Here is a 23,657-nt window from a genome sequence, read left to right on the forward strand (position 1 = left end):
ACCACTAAAGCAACACATCATGTTGAGTAGGTTGCAACAATTCGTTATGTGTGTATGTGTGTGTGTGTGTGGGGGGGGGGGGGTACATAAAACAAAATATAAACATTAATTTTATGTTATTTTCTCATAGAAACTTATAGATTATAAGGTGAACTAAGATACATACATTTCTAACATCAAGAGTACGTTCACAATCAACACCATGTAAACGTCTCATCCTAGGGTATGCAACTGTCAGAGGGATAACAACCTATATAGGAGAACCACCTATACTATTATTAGGAAAACTATTATGAAACATACTGAAAATACCTTAAATGCATAGACAAATCCTAACATAGTATATGTATGTCTACTGCCGACTCTCGGTTCGTTGGGGTTTAAATGCCCCATAATTTTATCAAAGACAATACACAACTGTTTGTAAGTGAAATCCCATATCACTCTACCCCATAGGTACCTGTGTCAACAATTTCACTTAATAAGTAAATATATCATTTGATATAATGTATGTAACTAACTGTATACCTGTTAAACTCGTCTAAATTAGAGACGATTGCAAGAAGTTCATTAGTAACTGACTGTCGAGGGTATTTTCCCAAAAATCGTTGATCTAGCATATACATCAGAGAGACTCACCATTTCTGCATCACCTAATTAATGAATTCATTGAATACATGCATAAGGTCAGCCATTCTCACCAAACGTGAAAGCGACACAAATGAAAATGCATGTTTTTCCGAACTGTGCAAAATCAGAACTCGAGGGAAATACTTTCTGAACCACAAGCCGATAATCAAGCAAAATGCTTTCCTGTTGAAGCAAACCAGATAGTCGTGTACCAGAAATAGAAGCTCATGTAAGTCAGGTGGAGTTAAAGTAGTATACTCCTTGCACATAAGATAGTGACAGAGTAAATTGTGACATTTTACACCCATCGTTATGTTCACATAACCACCAAAACATAACCGCACAAACTGCTCGGTTTTGTAAACGAGCCACGATTTCCTCCCGATTCCAGTTATAGTCACAATCGCTTCGTAGGTTCTGTCATGCTACATAATTCAAAAGGATCATTAATTAAGCATTTTTGTATGTATGTTCCGGAGGACATTTCGGATCACAATTTCATATCCCATTTCCGAATATGAATTCCGGATGAAAACATTATGGATTAGGATCTCGGATAAAAACATTATAGATCCATATTCTAGAACTGTTATTCGTATTCCGGTCTTGTTATACGATTTCCGTATAAAAAATGATACTCTTAAATATAATTGCATAATTATATAGGTTTTAACATACAATCTAAAAGTAAAGACATATAATTATAAACTTACATATAAAAAGTTAGATTCTTTACCGCTAGAAGAAGACATTTGCAGTTGGATTGATACTCCGGAATTACTGAGTTCGAAATGGTATCCAAAATGTTTGTTCGAGCACAAATGATGTCGAAATAAATTCTGAAACGATATTTATAAGGCGACCATAAAACTATAACCGTTACCATTTACTAAATACGGGTCTAGAATGACCCATTCCAGACCTTGTGGTCATTTTTCTGAAGAAAAAAAAATAGTTATCGTTTTTAAACTACCATTATAAAGTGGTTAGATTACTCAATTTCCTTTTTCTTGGTGTTTGAGTACGTAAATGTCATGTTCTATTTTTCAAGATTTATAATAGTTGGTGTTGTGGTGATTGTGATGGGTGGATGTTATGGTTATCGCTGTGGTTTTGATGATGCCGATTTTAATCGGTAGTTTTAACTAGTAGATAATACATCAATAAAAAGAAGATAAACACAAGGTCAAATTAGTCTCGTAAATGTTCAATCTGTTTAATACCACAATTAAAAGTAAAAGTCTTTGATTCGGTCTTATAGACTTTGATATGTCTGTTATGGGTTTTGATAGCTCAATTAAATAAAAATGTATAAAAGATGACATTTTATTGTTTGCAATAATTAGAACTCAAAACACACACACACACACATTGTAGTAAAATTTATGATAAAATGACAGAAACATGGGAAGTAGAAAAATTAATGATTTTAACGCCTGTCACCGGCAACGGAATCGGTATTGAAAAGGTATTTGACACGCGATAGAACGGAGTCATGGGCGGGATCATACGGGTGGTCTTTGGAAGGAATCTCCAAAATTGCGGGAATTGGGTTGTTGTAGCTATCCACTACAAACCTTATCATATTTGCAACCTGTGTAACAACACAAATAACAATGTATTTTCGTTTATTTGTTTATTATAACATCATACTTTCATTTATTCCTATTATAGAAAAATTATAATGCTGTAATAGAAAGAAATGAAACTTTGTGGCTTTTTTTGGGTTAATATCATAAAAGACCTTATATATTTAGTTCTTTTTCGGATTAAACCTCAAGTTTACTTTTTTTTTTACCTGAAAAGACCTTGCTGTTTTTTATTTTTTCGGAGAAATCCCAAAAAAGTTTGTTTTTCCGGAAAAAAAAACCCTCAATATTGTATTTTTTCCGAAAAAACCCCCACATTTTACAAGTTTTTTCGGAGGGTTAATATCATAAAGGACCTTATATTTGTGTTTTTTTTTTCTGGATTAAACCTCAACTTTATTTTTTGCATGAAAAAGATTTTGTATTTTTTTCATTTTTTCCAAAAAAAAAACCCTCAACTTTGTCTTTTTTCCGACAAAACCCTCCAAATAAACCCTCAAATTTTTTAGTTTTTCTCGAAAAAAAACCCTCACATTTTACATTTTTTTTTGGAAAAAAATGACTAAAGGGCCTGATCGGAAAAAATGAAATAATACAAGGTTTTTTTCAGTCAAAAAATAAATTTGAGGTTTAATCCGGAAAAAACACAAATATAAGGTCTATTATGAGATTAACCCTTTTTCGGAAGAAAACTACTAAAAAGGCCAAATTGTAAAAAATGGAAAAATGCAAGGTCTTTTTCAAGAAAAAAAAATAAAGTTGAGGTTTAATCCGGAAAACACACAAAATATAAGGTCTTTTATGACATTTACCTTTTTTTCCATTTAGCCATTCTTTAAGAAAGTTGGAGAAAGGAGGCTTTCAACATTAAGTCCTAACTCTTTACAAATTTGCCCTCATTAACTATTTCCTTCAATTTTATCAAGTTTATATACTATCATTATCCAAACAACACATAGTGGGAAAAAGAAAAAAACAAGGCCCTAAAATCCTCTTTTCTTCTGTAAACTACCAAAATGCAATAATGATTACTTACATATTGACTGATTAAGACAATTGCTACATCATCTCGTGTGGTGAATTCCTTAAAAGCATCCTCAATTTGTTTGACAGTTGTCTCTGAAACAAAACAAAAAACAACATTTATGCATATTATGACTTATGTTTACACTGCATACAAAAATGACATCTGGAAACTTGATGAAAAATACTTGAATCCACAATCATGTAATTTGTCTTCCTCCTTATGTCAACATTGCCTACTCCAGCAAGTAAAAATCCAGTTATGGTGTCCTACATCAGATATAAACTATTATTATAAGAATATAGAAAAGCATCAAGCTTTAAATGAAGAAGAATAAAAAGATATCACTTCAGTGACAGTTTTAGTAAAATGATTAGAGAAGTAGTAAGTAACAATACAGATTTTATAGAAGCAAACATGAACACACACATCAATTAGAAAACAGTTATTACCTCATCAGCAATCATAGCAATAAGTGCTGAGTTGTTAGTAGGGATTTGAGCTCGGCTTGCCATTTGAGAAAAAAGATAAAACTACAGAAAAAAATGTATGTTAACTCAGCAGATGATAACCAAATAGTTGGTAATTTACAATCATTCTTTTATCATACATTCTTTTTTCTTTAAGTATAATGTATTTATTAATCCAACAATATTGACATTATGCATAACTTGAATTAAAATATAAATTGGACAAGATATCATGTCTTTCTTAAACAAATATGCCACCCCGAAATCATTGACTATCAAAGAAATTAGGGCCAAATCTAACAGTAGAATGTTTATGACAATTAAGGCCTCATTTGGAAGCCAGTAACAGTAATACAAGCTAGAAAAGAGGGAACAGGTGGTGTTTTTTAATTATAATTTTGAATAGAAAAGGCAAAAAACAATTATGATTTACTTAGGGTCATAATGATTAGATATAATCAATGATCATGTTATGATCTGATTTTGATTCTGCAATTCATGATAATCACTTTGAAACCTCACATTCAACGACGAATTCTACTCTAAAAGATCAGTGTAATACGATGCTTATAGATGTAAAATCTAGGAAATACGGATCAACATTCAAATTTTAGGGTTCCTATGCTGAACTTGATCCCGTAGCCTAAATCTGAAGTACGCAAGCAAAATAAGCATGTTTTAGGTCGAAATGAAACGAAATCCAGATTGAACTCAATTGATAGCACTGTTGGTATATGCATAAAGATACAGATAACTCATTGGATCATACATGGATACAGAGGTCTTATTCGAAGCAGCTGAGAGAGAGAGAGAGAGAGAGAGAGAGAGAGATGATACCTATTGGCGATCGAGAAACAGAGAAGCAGGACACGATGATTTCGAACGATCGTAGCGATGAGATTCTATCTGTAACTTATATCGTGAGATATGAGAAGAAAGACTATATTTATTGTAAATTCGTTTTATTTTTCATCGACCGAAGCTCATTACGATATATTGATAAACTTAAAAAGTTAATTATATAAAGGCGAATTCGTAACCTTCTAAAATTCAAACCAAGTTTTCAACAATTTTTTTATAAGAAAAATCTACAGAAAATTCATTAATTTTAGGTTATATAATCAATTTACTTTTTTTTATTTTTTATCTTTAGCTTTTTTTTCATAAAATAAACCTTAAAAACCAATACTTATATCTATTTTAACCGGTAAACAGTCGTCAACAAAATATAAAGATATTTTTTGCAAAATAAATCCAAAAATATAAAAAAAATTATTTGTCAGAAAAATACCATAAGATAATACAATATATTAGACAAAAACAAGATAGTAAGATAATATTAAAAAAATAAAAAATAATATATTTAAAAAATCCTTATATTTATAGATTTATTCGTAAAAAATCATTATATTGTGTTTGTGACCGGTTTATTAGCTAAAAGAGTCGAAATAAATATAATTGCTGGTTTTTAAAACTTAATTGACTTAAGAAAGATAAAAGCTAAATCGATTATTAAGACTAAACATAACGATTTTTATTATATTTTCCTATTTCTTTTTTCTACAATTTTTTTTCAAAGAATACTCATTGTTTTTCAATCTAATATCCAACTTTAAACCCCAGAAATATATATTTCTTATTTATTCCTATCTTAAAAGATAATAAACCACATCAACTTAATTTTTTGCACTATTTATCCACATAGAAAGAAATTCAAGATCCAAAGACTCACACTTAATTGAAATTTTATTCAACATCTAAACAACTTAACAAAATTTGTATTATTATACCTTAATATAATTTTAATGATTATGCCTTATATGGACATCCCTATCGTTCTTCTAATTTTTTCCATAATATGTCTTTATTTATACGAAGATATGATGAACAACTCAAGGTTGTTAATAGCGATCGCTACACTCGCTATAGTGAATAGCATAGCGTAGCTGTGATGGGTCGCTACGATGCCTATAGCGAGACAATAGCGTGTGTAGCGATGTCCGACAATTTTTTTTTTGTTTAAATCGGTAAGAAACGTAGCAATTAGGCTTGGAATAGGTTTAGACGGGCAATCGTACAGTCAATTTCATGTTTTCCCATCTAATCGACTAAGATTGTATGATCGACACCAAAATCACCAAAATCGATTTTGGCGGGTTATTTCTCACTACTGCGACAGTAGCAACAATAACACACCTCACCAAAATCGATTTGTGGTATTGAAACATAGTTTTAGACTTTAGAGTCTAAAAATAACCATTCTTTTGTGGTATTAGAACTTAGACTTTAGAGTCTAAAAATAACCATTCTTTTGTGGTATTAGAACTTAATTTTAGACTTTAGAGTCTAAAACTAACCAATCTTTTGTGGTAAACATCTTTTGGAACTTAATGTTAGCTTAATAGAACTAATACTTGTTAGTTCTATGTTATTTTTTATTGTTGCATAAGTGCAAGCAAATATAGTGTTTAATTTTATAAGAAATCACACATGAAATAGCTGTCGCTATTTCATCGCTATCGCTATGTAGCGTATATGTGGGTTGTCGTTATTTCCTGGCTATCGCTATCGATAACCTTGGAACAACCTACAAATTACAATCAATCTATTATGCTTGCTTTATCCTTCTCAAACTTCAACCTCATTTTCCTCTTTGTTTATTTATTTAATGATATTGTATCGATCACAAAGGTTCAAGAAGAATATGACCCTTTCACTACCGTTTTTATAATACGAATAAGAAGGAGGGGCATTCATGTCTTTTACACAAACAAGATATCACTGTCCCACCTCACTTTTTGGGGAGGGGTAAAAATGACAATTTTGTCACATTATTATCAGTATGAATCTCATTCCAATATATATCAAACACAGTATACGACTTTATACTGGTTGTCATGTTCTGTCATGTCATGTCAAGTCATGTTCTACCGCTTAAGCCAACAAATGGGGTTCCTTTCTTGGCCTCAAAAGAAAAATACAAAGTCATGAACAAAGGCCCATATAAGAAAAGGTCAAATTTAAAAGTCAAAACAACTTTATTTTCTTCACAATCTCATAAAAGAACAATATAGCGAAATTAAAGAAAAGATTATCACATTATACAGCAGTTCTGTTGAGAATCAGCCATATCAGGTGACCTGCATCATGCCAAGAAATCATAAAATCAGATGAACATTAAATAAATCAGTAAATCACAAGTCAAAATTCATACATTCAAAATTCAAAATGAACATTATGCATATGTATAAAAAGAAAGAAATGAAGACTGAAGAGAAGAACTCACAGTTGACCAAGAGCTGAGATATCAAAATCAGGAGCGAGTTCTTTGACTATATCATTTGGGGGTTGACCACATTCTTGCATCTTTTGCATGAGTTCAATAATCTTGTTGAAATTATTAGGCTCAGTGTCATAAACAATATTTAACTCTTTTATAAGCTCATGTTGATGAAAATATCGATCATATTCTTCTTTGCTTAATTTGGATTTATTGTCTTGTAGCCATTTTGGGTATCTTTCTCCAATTTCTTTCATGGGTTCATGAAGAACTTCTTTAGACAAAAGTTGCTGCATCATTGTTTCTACTAAAGACTCCATGTCCTTCACAACAAGAAAACAATATTTAGTGACTAATAATTAAATATAATATTAAGCATATAATCAAACTATTGAAGATCATAAAAAGTACCTGGCCTTTAGCAAGTTCTTCAAACTGTTTGACCAAATCCTCCATCATTTTATCATCTCCCAAACCATCAATGGGACCCGATTTCAAACCCGCAATAGATTCCAAACCCTTAACAGTTTCCCTAGTTTGTTCTCTCAACTTATCAAGAGTCTCAGAAGCATGCGACACTTTTGGTGACACTTTTTGCTTTCCTTTGTTCTTACTTCTTAAATCAGGTAAACCCATCCCTAATCCTTGAACCCCACGTGGCATTAGAGATGCCTCTCCTTTGTTCCCTTCATCATCCTTCCTTTTAACACCCAAAGAAAAACAAAGTGTTATAGCTCAAACCACATGGAAAAGCTTCAATTGGTTCAGAACCAATAAAAACTACGTAGTTTTGAGGTAAGTGCAATGCACAATTTGTCCAAAATCTTTCTTATTGCCACAAATGAACAAGTATGATGATTCGAAATGTGAACCATTCGTAATATATGTTTTGAAATAGTAAATCTTGTGAACCAAATCAATGTTATGAGTGTTTCATAAGTCATAACTACTGCTATGTCACAAACCATAATCTTATACTGAAAATTGGTTGAAAATTGAATGATAAGCAACAACTTAACTAGAAATAGAGATTGTTATGATTTTGTTATCCCATATCTGTATTGAATATGTAAGGTACTTAGGTTTTACCAGAAAAGGCCAACCTAAGCAATTGAAGTTCTATTCGATTTATCAAATTCACTTCTAATCTCGATGATTTTAATCAAGACTCAAGAGTTAGGAATTGTTACGAACCTCTGAGAAGAAGAAGACGCAAGATTTAGGGTCTGGAAATCATCCAAAGCGCCTAATTACATATGAACAAATAGAATCATTTCAGCGTCAGTTATAAACCTCGATTACTTGAGCGATTTCAAATTGGTCAAACAAAAACCACATAACACAAACGAAATTGGGGGAGAGAAGAGTGAACTTACTATCTAGAAGTTGGTCTAAATCATCTGAATGCTCAGCCATGATTATTTTGCCTTGAGTTTCTCTCTAGATAACACTTCTCCTGTCTCTAAAAAGGTGTAGATTGAGAGAATTTTGGGAGAAAGGGCGAAATCTTTATTGGGAGAAAGTGTGACGTCGCCCGACGGGGGTAAAAGACAGGAGTCGGAGATGTGGTGGTTCTGAGCAACCCCGGCTGTGCAAAGGATGAAAATCAATGGCTCAGATTAACTTCTTTTTATATCTAAATTTTATTTTCAAGTTATTCGTATAGGATATATTTTTAATAAATTGTTTTTTATGTGTTTCAATATAAAAATTAGCAAAGTTGGTTTCAACAATTAGCATAAAAAATTAAAAATGCTTGATTTTTTTAATATATTGCTCAACTTGCGATTAATAAAACTATAATTTTTTGTGATTGATTAGATTAGAAATACATGTTATTGTGAATTATCTAAGGTTATTCGGTGTGGGCAACATGTTATCATATCTAAAGTGTTCATCTCATCAGCTTACTCATATTTTTGATGTTATAACATCTAAGGTGGAAATGAGCAACACCAAGTAACATGTAATAACACATATCATTCTCTTTTTTTTTTTTTTTATGTTTGTAATTCCCATTTTCTATTTTGTTTTATTTTTTTAATTTATGTCATAATAAATTTTAAAAAAACATATAAATTAAATAACACATAATTAAAATGAATACTAATTAAAAACTACATTACAACGAAAAAAACATAAAACGACATCACAAGGAAAAAAAACTTTGACCGAAAGAAAAACATTGAAAAAAAAAACATTACTATGAATAAAAAAACACTAATCGTTGTCTAAATATTTCTGCTCAATCTTCGTCTTCATTTTTCGGAGTGTCTCCAACCGTTTCGATGACAAATTATCATCACTAGTTTGAAGAATTATCAAATCTTTCGCAATACAATCGTCCTCTGCGTCACGACGCAGGAACTCAAAATGATCCCGTTGCAACTCATGTTTTTTTACGTGCGGTTTCGTTGTGCTCGTCAAAATTTTGTTTCATTTCGGCTTGCTCTCGTCATCTACTTTTGGCTTCATCTGCGTGCCGTTGAGCACACCTCGCTTTGTCGCAGCCTATCAGTCGTCGAGGCGGGGAGATCTCTTCAAGGTCGTTCAAGTCATCCGGTATCTCATCCGTGTCCGCATTGAGGTCGATGTTCGTGTGTGTGTCCGAAACATCGATCGAACCCGAGCCACGCGACCTCTTCTATTGTTGTTCCGTAAACGTGTCCATTTTATTCCACTTTGGGTCTTCCTTCACAATCTTCCAATTTTTTTCATACAAAAAAACATGATATTGCTCCATCGTTGCTCTATAAACATCAAAATCGTTCGCACCACTTTGCTTGTGCGAGGAAAGTTTGTTGTAGACGGAATTGAACTTGATACATTTATTGCTTATTTGAGTCCATTTGCTACTCAACATGTCGTGATTGCGGTGCTTTTCATCTTTATTCAAAAGGTTGTTGGTGATTTTAGTGTCATCATGTCATTTTAAGTAACTAGAACCAACATGTGAGCTAAGGGGGCTTCATGATTTGTACTCTAATATATGTATTAGATTGTGTGGAGTGCACACATGCATAAGATCGAGTCAGAAGCCGGTTCGACGACTAGTCGGGGGTCCGGGGTTTCCAAAGGAGCAGTGCCCCTTTGCCAGGGTGTAGGGGCAGCGCCCCTAGCGAGGTCCAAGGGGCAGAGCCCCTGGCTGGAAAAACCTCACCGAATTTTACATATGGGAACACAATGGAAAATTCAATTTCTTGAGGGTGATTATGGTAAAACTAACGAAACTCGTTAGTTTTTGGTAACCCTAAATCCTCATTAAATCCAGATTGACATTACTTGTTTCCAAAGAAACTAATGACGGCCCAACCCTAATGAAACCCTAATCGTGTTTAATATATAAAAAAACTATTCCTCTCCAGAAGAGGGTTACGATCTTAAGCTCTCGTTTTCATCATACTTTCACAGAATCCTCTAGCATATTGACTTACGTTTTTTGTGCCTAGAAAGGTAAGTGTCCACTTGGATTATCCTAGGCTGAATTTCTTGTAACCCATGCATAAGGTAGAAATATCGGTTCAGAAAGTGATATCATGATCCAATTTGGTATCCAGATCTCCACCACAAACCCTAAACTTCCCAACAAAGGCTACAAATTTCCCGATCACAGCTTCCCCAAAAGCAACTCTTCGTATGTCATTTCGTTGCGTTGGATATTTTGATGTCCCGCACCAAACCATCGCCAATGCGTACTCCTCCTTCGCGCTCCGCCATGTTGGAGATTCGTCTTCCGATTGCTCCATCGCAGCCGCCTTCCCTTTGTGATCTCCCTTTTTGGGCCGTTTTTTTTTGTCGCTCCCCCCCCCCCCCCCCCCCCCGCTTGCGTCTCGGGTACAGTTTGTTAGGTGGGTTGTGGTTGTGTGGTATTTTGTTGCATTGTAGCAAATGGGTTGAAAAGGTTTTGTGGAAGGGATGAGGCGGGATTGAAAAAGTCGCCTTGGGTGTTGAGGATGTTCGCATACATTTCATATTGTGCAAAACTGAGAGGTGGATGTGTATTTATGTTTGGAGGAGTGTTGGGGTTTTGATACATAGTATTCAAAAGATAATTTTTTTGAAGATTTGAAATATGGTTTGATATGAAATAAAGAAATAAGATGGATGTATACGTTGGAGAGGTGTATTTGCGTCGGAAAATGGCCGTTTTCAAGCATTACCACAATAATGCGTTGTAACATAACGCGTAAAAACGCCACGCGGGCGCGGTGTTTCAGGCGTTATAACACCATGTTTGGGAGGCCACGTCAGAATAACGACACTTGTCGTTGCCCGTTCCTAGCCGTCTAATGATTTTTTTTATAAGAGGAGCTATAGATTAATAATCATTACGGAGAAATATTTACAATCTGATTAGTTTTGGTTGGTGACCTATTATTGGAGTACATATGTAGGTTTTTCACCAAATTTATCTTTTTAATAACCAAAGTTTTTGTCTAATATATATTAGTGTCATGTAATATGAAATGTGACGATAATATGAATCCGTGGCATTTTAAAACATTTTATTCAACTTTGAGTTGATTCATAATACTAGTGGATCCATTAGTTTGAATTATAACAAAGGAAAATTTTATATTAAATTACGGAATAATTTTAGGAAACCCTTTAACTATGGATTTATTGATTTTTGGCTTCCTTCAACTTGTAGCATACAAGTTGTCATGTAAGTATTTCTTAGCAGTAATTTGTTGGAAAAAAATTGTATTAACCGATTGTTAAACAACCTTTCCATGTATGAAGCTTGGATGATTGTACTATTGCATCATAATGTTAATTTGTTCAGGTATTAATTGATCGAGTGATTAGAGTTTTAGAAATAATACTATAATTTTAACGCGCCTAATTATAGAGTATAATGCACATGTCTTAAAGTCTTTAAAGTATGAGTATTGGTGGTTTTCGTTTAATCGTATTTTGGTTTAGTTTACCAGCTATTATGGAGTGCTTAAAGCAATCTGGCAATAGTGATCTGCCACTAAATTCTAATGTTAGGATCGATGATAGTATCCATGATTCCAAGCAATGTTTTAAAATCCGGGTTTTTTTGTTGATTTGGTGTAATGAGCGATTCACGGATCAACCGATTGAACCACCGAGTCAACCCGGTTTATAGTCTTTTTTTATTTTCATATATATATATATATATATATATATATATATATATATATATATATATATATATATATATATATATATATATATTTTCTGAGCATAATGCATAGACATATAAAACAAATAATTTGATGTCCATAAAGTTTAAACATTGAAAAATATATCAAAACATGGTATACATCAATCTAAACACAATAAACAACCACATAGAGTACAAAAAACAAAACAAAAACATAGTCATGACGTTCGCTATTTGTATTCAAACCCTATTAAAACGGGTTAATCCGGTTTTAACCGGTTCGATATAAATGTCGACCGCGGTTTAGGGCAAACCTGATCGGTTCGATCCGGTCCATATTTTTACAAAAAACCGTTCTCAATTGATCCGCATTCTACACTGGATCACGGTCCAACCGGTTGAACCGGCCGGATCGACCCGGGTTTTAAAACATTGATTCCAAGGTCAAATATGATAAATAACAATCATATTTTAATAGCTAAAAGTGTCTCACATGTCCTAAATTCCGATGACCTCTCTTTTACAAACAAGCAGTGGCTGATGCAAAATGTTTTAGTAGAGGTGATATTAAAAAAAATTCCGAATAAATCTAAATTAATAGTGGAAGTCATATTTTAATCTGATGCACTTAATAGAAAAAGTAAAATAAATAAATAAAACATAATTTTTTTTACACTACGTGCTAGAATCGTAGAACCTCTGGGTTCCACTAAGGTCCTCCACTGCAAACAAGAGACAATCAAACAACAAAAAGTCAATTGACTCTAATAGAGGCACGTCTTTTTAACCAATAATAAAAATATACTCATTTTTTAACCATTAACAGTATCTTTTTAACTAATTAATAGAAATATACTTATCATGTATGTTTGATGCTATAAAAAATATTAGAATGAAATCATTAATTTGTTTTTTTAATCGGTCTATCCGACCAATAAATACGTGAGATCAAATGTCTTTACCTAATTAAAGAAATATACTTTTATTAGGATATACCACTATTGTAAAAATCCCGACTAGGTCCCGATTAATCTTTGATTAATCCCTGGGCGCTATTCGACCGATTAGAGGGCACCAAGCGATTAATCCTTACATACACAATGAGTGAAACATTATAAAACGAAGAAGTTTTAACATTTTGAAGAAGTTTTATTTCAATGGAAACTATTTGAGGCATGATTAGTATTGTATTAATCATATTAACCTATTTTGTTATCATATTATTGGTATTTACGAACTTTGATATGACATTAGTCATATTTAATTTTTTTAAATTCAACAAATTAGCAATTAATGGTCCCCGATTAATCCCTCGATAAATCTCCGCCTAACCGATTAATCCCTTGATCCCAATCCACCGACTTGCTAACGTCAAGCGTTTTTTACAACTTTGGGATATACCAATATATATAATCGTTTTTCACTTGATATATAAAATGTCTTAATAAACTAAGTGAGGATATTGATATTTTATGCTTTCATATACCATTTTTCATTTTTACTATCATCCAAAATATTTATGGAATCAGAGGGTACGTTTAGATTTTCATAATGACAATAAGGTTGCAAAGGGATCACATGATTCTCATGAAGTTTCGTCTATAGAGAAAATAATGTTCTAAAGGTCGTCTTGGTTCATTGTTCGATGAAGTATTTTCCTTCTGATCGAATATTTTGTCAACTAATTTGACAGACATATAATATTAGATTTTTCATGTTTATTTGGTATTAGGATCTTTCGTGTTAGATTTCTTATGTTCTTTATTGGGTTTTATGACCTATAAATGTATGTATTAGGAATTAAGCGATCAATTCTATAAACATCTAACTTGTCAATTATTTGCTGGAGTCTATAAATATTTATTAGTATTATTACAAACTCTAAACAAATTTATTATTTATATTGTTTTTGGCTGTTGAAATAGAAAGTAGAATGATATATAAAAAAAAGTTGGAAGCAAGATATTGTTTTCGAAATCGGATAGTCACTAAATTATGATCTGAGTTCATACAAAACAATTATTTATTTATTTACCCAAATCGAATAAAAGAAAATTCAATAGTCATTTTCCCTTTTACCAACTATAACTTAATTTTTTAATGTTTTTACCATATACTATGAAATGTTAGCCGATTGTTTAGAAGGTCACACTGCCACAAGCAGCATCGATAGAGAGCTCACCCAGAGCCCCGCAACAAATGGCTACGGCGGCGTTGTCGCCGGCGACGGTTTCTCTCCGCCTTAAACCTCTCTCCTCCACCGTTCGCTTCTTGTCCTTGTACCACCACCACCAAACAAAACCTACGAAACTGAAATACCAAATTATCTTCACTCCCCTTCATCACCCGCCACAACCCCAAGCCCAGTTCAACTACTTAAACAACTCCACAGCTCACCGTCGATGCTTTTCAACCGTCGTATCCGCCACTGTGTCACCCGGGGAGGTCGTAGAGAAGTCCAAAACCGAATCTATCGAGGAACGAGTTGGGGAGTTTCGTAAACGGCTGAGAATTGTTGATATAAAAGGAGGGGAAAGCGAGGGTGTAGATAAATTAGGTCAAACGCTAACAGTCAAGGGCTGGGTTAGAACACTTCGTATTCAGAGCAGTGTTACATTCATTGAGGTAATTGATATCATATATCTGTTCATAACGGCTTATGAATTGATGATTTATTCATCTATTTTGAGTAAAACACTAGCGTATCTCCCATCTCAAATTCCTTTGTACCCAGAATTTGTTTAATTGTAATTTGTATGCAATAAGTGATATTAGAAGAGTTCATTCTAGCATTTTACTACATGGATATATTATCAATCCAAACCTATTACTTTTAGAATGCAAACTTGATGTGTATTTTTGTTGCAAATTCAAACACTTATCTTGTCCTGTTTGTCCTACATGTTATAAAGATCATATCCATAATGGGGTTTTGCATTCATTACAGGTGAATGATGGTTCATGTCTATCAAACATGCAATGTGTGATCGACTCAGATGCTGAAGGTTATGATCAGGTAAACCCTAGTTACACTTCGTTTCTTTTGAAATACATATACATATACATATCAAGTTTTGTTTTGCTGATGTCATCAAAAAGTATAAATATTTTATTGTTCTTAACAGGTGGAGAGTGGTTTCATAGCAACTGGTGCAGCAGTTTGTGTACAAGGAGTTGTAGTACCTAGCCAAGGAAAGAAGCAAAAAATAGAGTTGAAGATTCACAAACTTGTTACAGTATAATTTTCACCTTTCAATGCATTTAAATTAAAACTTATTTAATCACATATTGGTACAACTTATGATTAACATTTGGAAGCCAACATTAAGGAACATATCAATAAATCTATTCTACATCACTTGTAAAATGTTTATCATCTAATTTATTTGTATACATTTGTAGGTTGGAAAGAGTGATCCATCATTTCCTATTCAAAAGAAAAAAGTCACAAGAGAATTTTTAAGAAGCAAGGCGCATCTTCGCCCTAGGACAAATACTTTTGGTGCAGTATGTTTTTATATAGACACACACACACACACACACTTACATATAGACAGATACATGTATTTACATTTTGCTAATTTGATATTTCATTTGAATTTAGGTATCTAGGGTTAGGAATGCTTTGGCTTATGCTACACATAAATTCTTTCAAGAAAATGGATTTGTTTGGGTTGCAAGTCCTATTATTACAGCTGCAGATTGTGAAGGTGCTGGTGAACAATTTTGTGTAACCACATTGGTATGTAGGCTTCTTTTAATTTATTATAAAATTCAATATATCTCCATTTTGTTTTTTTTACAATTTTGTCCTTGATCTTTTATGTTGTGTTACCAGATACCAAGCTCGAAAGAAGCTATTGATTCTCCAGCCAGTTCAATCCCAAAAACAGAAAATGGCTTGATCGATTGGTCACAAGTGAGTAAATGACCATTTTGCCCTTCTGTTTTGATAAGAATGAGTTATTGCCTCTAACTATCTACAATGCTATTATTTAATTGCTCTCTATGGGCTTTATATAAATTACATTATATTATTTTTGGATTTTTGATTTTATATGTTCCAATAATTGCATTTTGATTTCACAGGATTTTTTTGGAAAGCCTGCGTTCTTGACAGTTTCTGGTCAACTCAATGCTGAAACATATGCAACTGCTCTTTCTGATGTATATTTTTTTTTTCCTTCGTTTGTTATTTAAACTTAAAAGAATCATTCTAAACATGATATTATTTTATTAGTGTTTAAAAATATTTATACCATATTTCAGGTGTATACATTCGGTCCTACTTTTCGGGCAGAAAATTCCAACACTTCTAGACACTTGGCAGAATTTTGGGTCTTCTCTCATTATAGAACTAAATAACTAAACAACAAGCTTTTGTGTTTTTTTTTTTTAAATTTTAAATTTTTAGTTTTTATTTCTATGAAGATGATTGAGCCTGAGCTTGCATTTGCGGACCTGAATGATGACATGGCATGTGCCACTGCCTATCTCCAGTATGTCGTATGTTACTTTATCCACCCTTTATAGATACTAAATTACCTTGTTACCCCTCCTGAAAAAAATGTTCCACTTTATATTTTTATAGTTCATGTCTTAAATATTGGTATGAACTTTTTGACAATTTAGGTGAAACATGTTCTTGAAAATTGCAAAGAAGATATGGATTTCTTCAACAACTGGATTGAGAAAGGAATCATCGATCGTCTAAGTGTATGATTTTTTTTTTTTTTTTTCGTTTGTTTAGTTCATAATCATCATTCATCCCTCTACAAAATTACTGTATTGCCCCTGTGTAATTCTTGATTTTGTTCCACCAGGATGTGGTTGAGAAGAGCTTTGTGAGATTGACTTACACAGATGCAGTTGAATTGCTTCTAAAATCAAAGAAGAAATTTGAGTTTCAGGTATTTTCATTTTCTTATTAAGGATGCTATAAATATTAATAAACAAATGAATGAAAGTATGTTGCTATTTTGTTTAATAGGTGAAATGGGGCTGTGATTTGCAAAGTGAGCATGAACGTTACATAACCGAAGAGGCTTTCAATGGATGCCCTGTTATTATCACTGATTACCCAAAGGCATCATCTTTTTTTTCCCTTATTTACCCTTTTGCAAAAATAATAATAATAAAATAACAACTTTTTTTTTTTTTAAATTATCAGGATATTAAGGCGTTCTACATGCGCCAAAATGATGATGGCAAGACTGTTGCAGCCATGGATCTACTTGTCCCACGGGTAATAATATTTTCATTCATCTTATTTTATTTTATTTTATTTTTTTGGAGAAGTTTTTAATTACTAATATTTAAAATACAAATATTATTGTTTGATATGATAATAATTTTTTTTTTGTTGGTAGGTTGGTGAGCTTATTGGTGGAAGTCAAAGGGAAGAACGCCTTGATTATTTGGAAAATCGTTTGGATGAAATGAATCTGAATAAGGAGAGTTTTTGGTGGTATCTTGATCTTCGGCGTTATGGCACAGGTTAGTTGCATAAATTGCTAAAAATAATTGTGTCTATTTGTTGTTTTTTATTATTATTATTATTTAGTGGTTTTGTTGTATTTCAGTTCCACATGCGGGTTTTGGTTTGGGTTTCGAGAGGCTTGTGCAATTTGCAACTGGAATCGATAACATTCGAGATACAATACCTTTCCCTCGAGCACCTGGCTCAGCTGAATTTTAATATTTAATTAATTTTTTTTTTTACAATCAATACTTGTACCTTATGCTTTATCATATGTACATGCATGATTACATAATCATGTTCTTACGATTGATTTTATTTTGATTAATAAGATGATGAGAAAACTAATTACTATAAAATACGTTTCTAGTGTTTAAATTCTATCACATTATTTGAAGATTCAATACAAAATCTTTGGACCCACCCGTAAACTATACATTTATAATAATAAGCATTAAGCAACAAGAATCTATCTCTATACAATTGGTTATCAAAAAAGAATGAATTCAATTTTGTTCTAAAGTTGAACCTCATGAAGATCCTCACTCATAAACCCATCACCATTATTCCCCCGATTCCTTTGATTACAAAACCGTTGATCCATACTTCCTCCCCATGAAACCGTTCTTCGTGAACACGTGTTACTAGGAAACACAGGCATCCCCATTCCCATTCCCCCTTTTCCCAAATCATCCATGCTTCCAAATCTTTGCATTGATTGATAAGTTGGTGTTTGGAATGGAGGCGAATCGTTAATTTCATCAACATTTGTGGTTTTTTGTTGCGTGTTATTCCCATGAAATGAGTTGGATTGTTTGGATGAAGGTACTGGAACGAAGAACTTAGGGTTTGATTTCGTGACGGGTTTTAAAGAAGTAGTGGGTGGTGATTGGAACGACTTTGTTGGGTTTCCACCACCTTGGTTGAATGTGTCCACGTATCTACATAAACAAAATCAAAAAATTCAAATATTAGTACTTTTTAAGTGAAATGATGACGTGGCAGTGTTGAGTGTTGACTCACCTTGCACGTACACCCATTCTTCCACGTGCAGAAAATTGACCGGAGGAGGCGGGGATTGGCGGGATGCCGGAGCTGTGTCCCACAGTGGTGGTTCCGGTGGAAAATTCCGAGCCGCCATTGCTGAGAGACCCTTCATTCTTGGCGGCGGTTTTGGGTGTTCCGTTTTGGAATGCCGCCATGGTTGGTGGTGGTGCAAGTGCCGCTTCTTCTGCTGGCGGATCAACACCTTCCTCCACCCATCTTTTTAGTTTGTCATCGTAATAAAACTTGTTTGTCTCACCTAATTTCGCCTGAAATATATATAAAAAAAAAAAAAAATTTAACGCAGAATCATAAATAAAAAAAAAAAATTAATAATATATAAATATAATAATAATAATAATAATAATAATAATACCTGTTTGTCTTGACGAGGTTTTAGAACTAAACTGAATGTCTTTTGGAAAAGTTGTGACCCAAATCCAAATCGACCAAATCTTGAAGTAAATGATGAATTAGTTTGTGAATCCGTAGGGTTTTCTTTTGATGAATCAACCTGATCCTACATAAATGAATTAATTTGTTTATTATAAATATTTGTAAAATTAATTTGAATAAATAAATAATTAATAATGACAACCTGGCGGGGAGAGCGACCAAAGTCAGGCTCAGAAACGCTTCTATTATGCATGATTCTTCTGTTGTTTCCTTCTTCAGATTCCATGGATGCAGATGGAACTAACGATGACATGGCCATGGTGGACTGACTGGCAGACACCCGCGGTTGATGATTATGATTATGATTATGATGATGTGGATGTGGAGGATGGTGCTCATTTTGTGCAGTGGGGCCCGATGTTGATGGGACAGGTGGCGGGAGTCCTCCCACTACACGGTGTGCTGTGCTGTCAAAAAGGTTGAGCAGTTTTCCAACTAATTTACCCGGAGCCAAGTTTGTAGAGAACCCACCCTGGTAAAAATCAAAATAATTAACCATGAAGTTACGTGACAAGGGTAAAATAGTCATTTTACCTGTTGGTGGGTTTTTATGCGATCTTCCAAGGATGAAACCATATGTCTCCATGTTTCTGCTTCTGGGGCTCGCCCAGTTTTTAAAGATTTTGATATCACTTGACAATACCTGAATTACAAAATATATATATTTTTTAAGGAAAACGAATAAGGAAACAATATTGTAATTTTTTTTTTTTTTTGTATGCGTACTTTAATGAGTCAGATACTCTTCCCACTTCAGCCAACATATTGGCATATATAAGCTTATATGGTTGAAATGGTAGCAAGGTAAACTGAGAGTTCCCCAAAAGCTTTGAATATTCATACACCTCTGTCCTCTGTCCACATTCACAATATTTGTTATTTCTCTAATAAAAAAAGTAAATATAATAATAATAATGACAAGTGGGGCCCACCTGAATGGCTTCTGGACAGGCATATGTTCTTGGATGCTTCCAGTGATCTGCACCAATGAGACACAGTCTAGCACTGTCTGAATACGGCTCAAAGTTTGCTTCAGCAACCAAGTAGCAAATGTGTGCAGCAATAATCTGAATCATTTGTTATATATATAATCACAAACTCATAACCAAACACGAATATTGTTTTTTTTTTTTTTTAATTACTTAAAATGGAACTTACATTACTTGTTTCCTTCCATAAACAATCTCCAAGATGAATAAGCACCAATTCATCATCTTTGGTCCTGTTAGCAGTAATCATAGCCAAATTCTCTTCCCAATCATCAATCATAGCATTAGCTCCAAGTTGAGCCTACACAAAACAACAAACTCAGTTGGATACTTTTTGTCTTTTTCTTTTTGAATTTCAAATAATGATATTATTATTGTTATTATTACCTGTGAAATATTTACAGCAGCAACAGTGGCACTATCTGTTGGAGAGTCAGTTGAAAATACATCTGCAGGTTGACCAGCAATAAGTAGACATAATGTCCTTAAAGGTGACCCTGCTACTAGCTGATGAACACCCATCTTCCTAACACAATCCACATAAAACTGCAATACACAAAATTTTAAATAAAATAACATCTTTTTGCTTCCCTTCACTGTGTGTGTGTGAGAGAGAGAAAGAAAGAAAGAAAGAAAGAAAGAGAGAGAGAGAGAGAGAGAGAGAGAGAGAGAGAGAGAGAGAGAGAGAAACCTGATCACCAAGTTGTGCTGCAAGAACTAAGGCAATCCCCCATAACTGACCCTCTTGTGCACGTTGAAGAGCCTCTATCTTTCTACCATAAACTAGAAGAGTTTGGACTTCAGCAGCAGTTGCCTAAGAAAATAAAGACAAATCAATAAAAAAAATGTTTTTTTTATGTCAAGAAATGAAATAAGGTGAATACCCGAATTTGTCCTTCTGGTGGCAACTGTTGCAAGCAGTTAGCGAAAGCACCATAATCGCCATATTGAGAAGTGTCTTTCTTTGCAGATGCAAATAGTCTAGCAACCGCTACATCTGGGGCGTCGTTTTCCTGTTAAATTACGAAAATGCCCTTGTTTGTTATTTGGATTTGGACTTTGGGCAAACTGAAATTTAATAAAAAGATGAAAGTTTTACCTTTGATGTAGTATCGGTGCCAAAAGGAGACCGTAATTTCCCGTAATGTTGTGAAGCTATTTTGAGTAAAGAAAGTAGAAGCTTTAAAACTTGATCTTTTTTATAATCCATGTCAGCAGTAGGAGGGTGTGACTGTGTGATTCTCTCATCAATCCATCTATTCAGCTCTTTACCACCAACATTTCCACCAGCAAGTGGGCCAGGAAATGACTGGCGGCAAAGAGTGTGAAAGTAACCACATACGCGGGTCCCACCGGTTGCCATGTCACCACCTCCGGTCACAATTTCAGCCATGTTAAGAACAGAAATTGGCCCACCACTTGTATCCTTCATCACAATCAACTTCCCACCAAAACCAAAAGTAACCAATGCATGAGGAGGTTGACCTGCAGATGACCTATTAGAGCCATAAGATCCATGATGTGAGTAGGTCAATTGGTTTTGACTTCCATACCCCTTGCCAGCATTCATCATCTCATTTTGCTCCATTGTTGTTGATTGTTTGAAGTTCCCATAATCATAACACTGTTGTTGTTGTTGTTGCTGTTGTTGTTGATTGACATTGTTATTATCTACAGGAAAATTAGAGCTATACTGATTTTGTACATGTTGGTATCCAGTTGAACCTTGTTGTTCATTTCCATAATAACTATTACTTGATGAAAATTGATCACCTTGGTTTCCAGTGTTGGAGGTTGCTTGAGAATTATATGAATCCAAAGATCGCCATTCTTGAAGATTCATGTCATAATACCAACCTGGATATTGAGGATCAAAATACATATGTGAAGGGTACCCGTTGTTTCCTTGTGATTGACTCTCATTAGTTTGACTAGTTTGTGAAACTGGACTCCAACTTGTTACACTTTCATTCATCCCTTTATCTGCTACCAAAGATTGGGAAGCTTGGTAATCAGAAGCAGAACTGAAAGTATCAACCGCTTGTGTGTTTGTTGTTGGATCATAACTTTGATCAACTTGATACCATTGTCCAGAATTGGTATCGTACTTCCATCCTGGATAAAGATTCTCCCAATATTGACTGGTGTTAAGGTCTTGATTATCTGTAGTTTGTCCCCCGGATGTTGTATACAACTGACCTTCTTGATATTGATGTGAATAATCATTACTTGAATTCACTTCATTGTTAATCAGGTTGCCTGCTTTTGACTGGTGAATGGAATTATCTCCAAATTCTGTGAAGAAGTCAGAGTATGATCCAAATGAATTACTAGTGTTGTGTAGAGGATCAGTAGTGAAAGCACTCCACTGCACCTCTGTTGAATCAAATCGTTCCTCCATTCGAAATGCATTATTTGGTTCTTCATTTCCAGAATTAAATGCAAAGGAGGAAGATGACACTAATGACTGACCAGGATCCACTCGATTGCTGGCTAATTCATCTATGAGACCTGAACTAATCGTGGGAGAAGCTTTATCATCTTCTGTAACTACTTTCTCTGATTCTTTGAGTGCATTTCTGCCATTATTGATGCTTGAATTAGCTTTAGCCTTATTAGAATCATTCACGGCTGAAGATGATGGAGTGGCCTTAAATTGATCATCAACATCATCGACCAATTTATCAAAGAAATCTTCATCAGTGTCCTCCATCTGTAATGGAGGATTAGAAACAAGCCCTAGATAGCTTCTCGCGATCTCAAAATCAAATCATCCATTGCAGCAAAATCCGAGCTGATAACATTATATATACACATAAACGCCTCTAATCAATCTACGAAATTCCTGAATTATTATACATCAGATAGAGAAATGCGAGAGATAGGTCTAGGGTTTTACGGATCCCTAACCAATGGATCACACAAACACATATTGGCAGCAAAAAATTACCTTTGAACACTCTTAATCCATCAATATGAAGCGCATCGAATTTCAAAAATGATCATGAAGCAATTAATCTAGGGATCAAGACGCTAATCCGAAGGAAATCACAATACATTGAGAAATCTACATGTATAGAGAAGAAACAAGAGACATACCCAGAATTTCGCACCAGAGAAAAAACAACCGATTAATTGCTTATTTATGTAGCGAAGTTTAGTCATTTTCCCGGTTTACACAATTATTATTTTTCTTTTTTGAAAATAGAAAAGCTTCATAATTTTTTCATAATTTTTTCTTATGCTATTTTGAAATTCGTACTAAATTCAAAAAATCTTATAGATAATTCATGCAGTTTCAAAACATTTAACAAACGTGGCGTCATCTTTTGACCGTTAATAGAAAGATATTTTTATCACTTCACAAAACATAAACTATTTATGAAGTTTTTTGTTATTTAAAACAAAATAAAAAAATTATAATTATTTAATGTATAAAGAGTTTCACCTCCGACCTCTCATACACATACCTACAATTTTTTATTTTATCCCAATCCCCCGTTAACAAGATTATATCTTCCTTTGGATTTCACAAGAACACAATTCTTTATTTCAACTTTCC

The 23,657-nt window shown here is 33.7% G+C and overlaps 4 protein-coding genes across 5 annotated transcripts; 1 reads left to right on the forward strand and 3 right to left on the reverse strand.

The window, feature by feature from the left end:
* Positions 1 to 1,927: 1,927 nt before the first annotated feature.
* LOC145003119 (vacuolar ATPase subunit F family protein) lies at positions 1,928 to 4,700 on the reverse strand. The gene is made up of 5 exons (XM_078962260.1): positions 4,551 to 4,700; positions 3,696 to 3,776; positions 3,431 to 3,512; positions 3,256 to 3,338; positions 1,928 to 2,224 (listed from the first exon to the last, which is right to left on the reverse strand). The coding sequence occupies exons 2-5, from the start codon at positions 3,756 to 3,758 to the stop codon at positions 2,060 to 2,062; spliced, it is 393 nt and encodes a 130-aa protein (XP_078818386.1). The 5' UTR covers positions 3,759 to 3,776; positions 4,551 to 4,700; the 3' UTR covers positions 1,928 to 2,059.
* Positions 4,701 to 6,732: 2,032 nt separating this feature from the next.
* LOC145002047 (peroxisome biogenesis protein 19-2-like) lies at positions 6,733 to 8,528 on the reverse strand. The gene is made up of 5 exons (XM_078961358.1): positions 8,370 to 8,528; positions 8,188 to 8,239; positions 7,405 to 7,693; positions 7,000 to 7,316; positions 6,733 to 6,853 (listed from the first exon to the last, which is right to left on the reverse strand). Exons 1-5 carry the CDS (start codon positions 8,407 to 8,409, stop codon positions 6,808 to 6,810), a joined length of 744 nt encoding a protein of 247 aa, XP_078817484.1. The 5' UTR covers positions 8,410 to 8,528; the 3' UTR covers positions 6,733 to 6,807.
* Positions 8,529 to 14,257: 5,729 nt separating this feature from the next.
* NS1 (Class II aminoacyl-tRNA and biotin synthetases superfamily protein) lies at positions 14,258 to 17,965 on the forward strand. Its single transcript, XM_078960756.1, has 15 exons — positions 14,258 to 14,752; positions 15,075 to 15,143; positions 15,253 to 15,363; positions 15,530 to 15,634; positions 15,732 to 15,869; positions 15,966 to 16,046; positions 16,217 to 16,294; positions 16,397 to 16,465; positions 16,559 to 16,633; positions 16,760 to 16,843; positions 16,951 to 17,037; positions 17,118 to 17,213; positions 17,298 to 17,372; positions 17,497 to 17,623; positions 17,710 to 17,965. The coding sequence occupies exons 1-15, from the start codon at positions 14,327 to 14,329 to the stop codon at positions 17,823 to 17,825; spliced, it is 1,737 nt and encodes a 578-aa protein (XP_078816882.1). The 5' UTR covers positions 14,258 to 14,326; the 3' UTR covers positions 17,826 to 17,965.
* A 4-nt stretch (positions 17,966 to 17,969) lies between these two features.
* On the reverse strand, positions 17,970 to 23,228 carry LOC145001384 (protein transport protein SEC16B homolog). 2 transcript variants are annotated; one of them, XM_078960755.1, is made up of 12 exons: positions 21,195 to 23,228; positions 20,980 to 21,108; positions 20,787 to 20,909; positions 20,483 to 20,641; positions 20,265 to 20,396; positions 20,039 to 20,173; positions 19,833 to 19,960; positions 19,641 to 19,749; positions 19,249 to 19,578; positions 19,027 to 19,164; positions 18,630 to 18,919; positions 17,970 to 18,547 (listed from the first exon to the last, which is right to left on the reverse strand). In XM_078960755.1, exons 1-12 carry the CDS (start codon positions 22,806 to 22,808, stop codon positions 18,124 to 18,126), a joined length of 3,711 nt encoding a protein of 1,236 aa, XP_078816881.1. In that variant the 5' UTR covers positions 22,809 to 23,228; the 3' UTR covers positions 17,970 to 18,123. The 2 variants fall into 2 exon arrangements, with proteins under 2 accessions (XP_078816881.1, XP_078816880.1); XM_078960754.1 differs by having other exon boundaries at positions 19,027 to 19,170.
* Positions 23,229 to 23,657: the final 429 nt, after the last annotated feature.

The sequence above is a fragment of the Lactuca saligna genome, chromosome 6, assembly GCF_052625555.1.
Source record: "Lactuca saligna cultivar CGN05327 chromosome 6, ASM5262555v1, whole genome shotgun sequence".
NCBI classification, from domain to species: Eukaryota; Viridiplantae; Streptophyta; class Magnoliopsida; order Asterales; family Asteraceae; genus Lactuca; species Lactuca saligna.

What these genes read in the sequence shown, in the direction of transcription:
- LOC145003119 (XM_078962260.1), bottom strand. Translation starts at nt 3,758, where the DNA reads ATGGCAAGCCGAGCTCAAATCCCTACTAACAACTCAGCACTTATTGCT. An exon ending in TTACATGATTGTGGATTCAA is followed by an intron (nt 3,339 to 3,430) that starts GTATTTTTCATC and finishes GTTTTGTTTCAG; the next exon opens with AGACAACTGTCAAACAAATT. An exon ending in TTGTCTTAATCAGTCAATAT is followed by an intron (nt 2,225 to 3,255) that starts GTAAGTAATCAT and finishes GTTGTTACACAG; the next exon opens with GTTGCAAATATGATAAGGTT.
- LOC145002047 (XM_078961358.1), bottom strand. Translation starts at nt 8,409, where the DNA reads ATGGCTGAGCATTCAGATGATTTAGACCAACTTCTAGATA. An exon ending in TTTAGACCAACTTCTAGATA is followed by an intron (nt 8,240 to 8,369) that starts GTAAGTTCACTC and finishes ATATGTAATTAG; the next exon opens with GCGCTTTGGATGATTTCCAG. An exon ending in ATCTCAGCTCTTGGTCAACT is followed by an intron (nt 6,854 to 6,999) that starts GTGAGTTCTTCT and finishes GGCATGATGCAG; the next exon opens with GTCACCTGATATGGCTGATT.
- NS1 (XM_078960756.1), top strand. Translation starts at nt 14,327, where the DNA reads ATGGCTACGGCGGCGTTGTCGCCGGCGACGGTTTCTCTCCGCCTTAAA. An exon ending in GCTTGATCGATTGGTCACAA is followed by an intron (nt 16,047 to 16,216) that starts GTGAGTAAATGA and finishes TTGATTTCACAG; the next exon opens with GATTTTTTTGGAAAGCCTGC. An exon ending in GACACTTGGCAGAATTTTGG is followed by an intron (nt 16,466 to 16,558) that starts GTCTTCTCTCAT and finishes ATTTCTATGAAG; the next exon opens with ATGATTGAGCCTGAGCTTGC.
- LOC145001384 (XM_078960754.1), bottom strand. Translation starts at nt 22,808, where the DNA reads ATGGAGGACACTGATGAAGATTTCTTTGATAAATTGGTCGATGATGTT. An exon ending in CCTGTCCAGAAGCCATTCAG is followed by an intron (nt 19,961 to 20,038) that starts GTGGGCCCCACT and finishes GAATGTGGACAG; the next exon opens with AGGACAGAGGTGTATGAATA. An exon ending in TTGGTCGCTCTCCCCGCCAG is followed by an intron (nt 19,171 to 19,248) that starts GTTGTCATTATT and finishes TCATTTATGTAG; the next exon opens with GATCAGGTTGATTCATCAAA.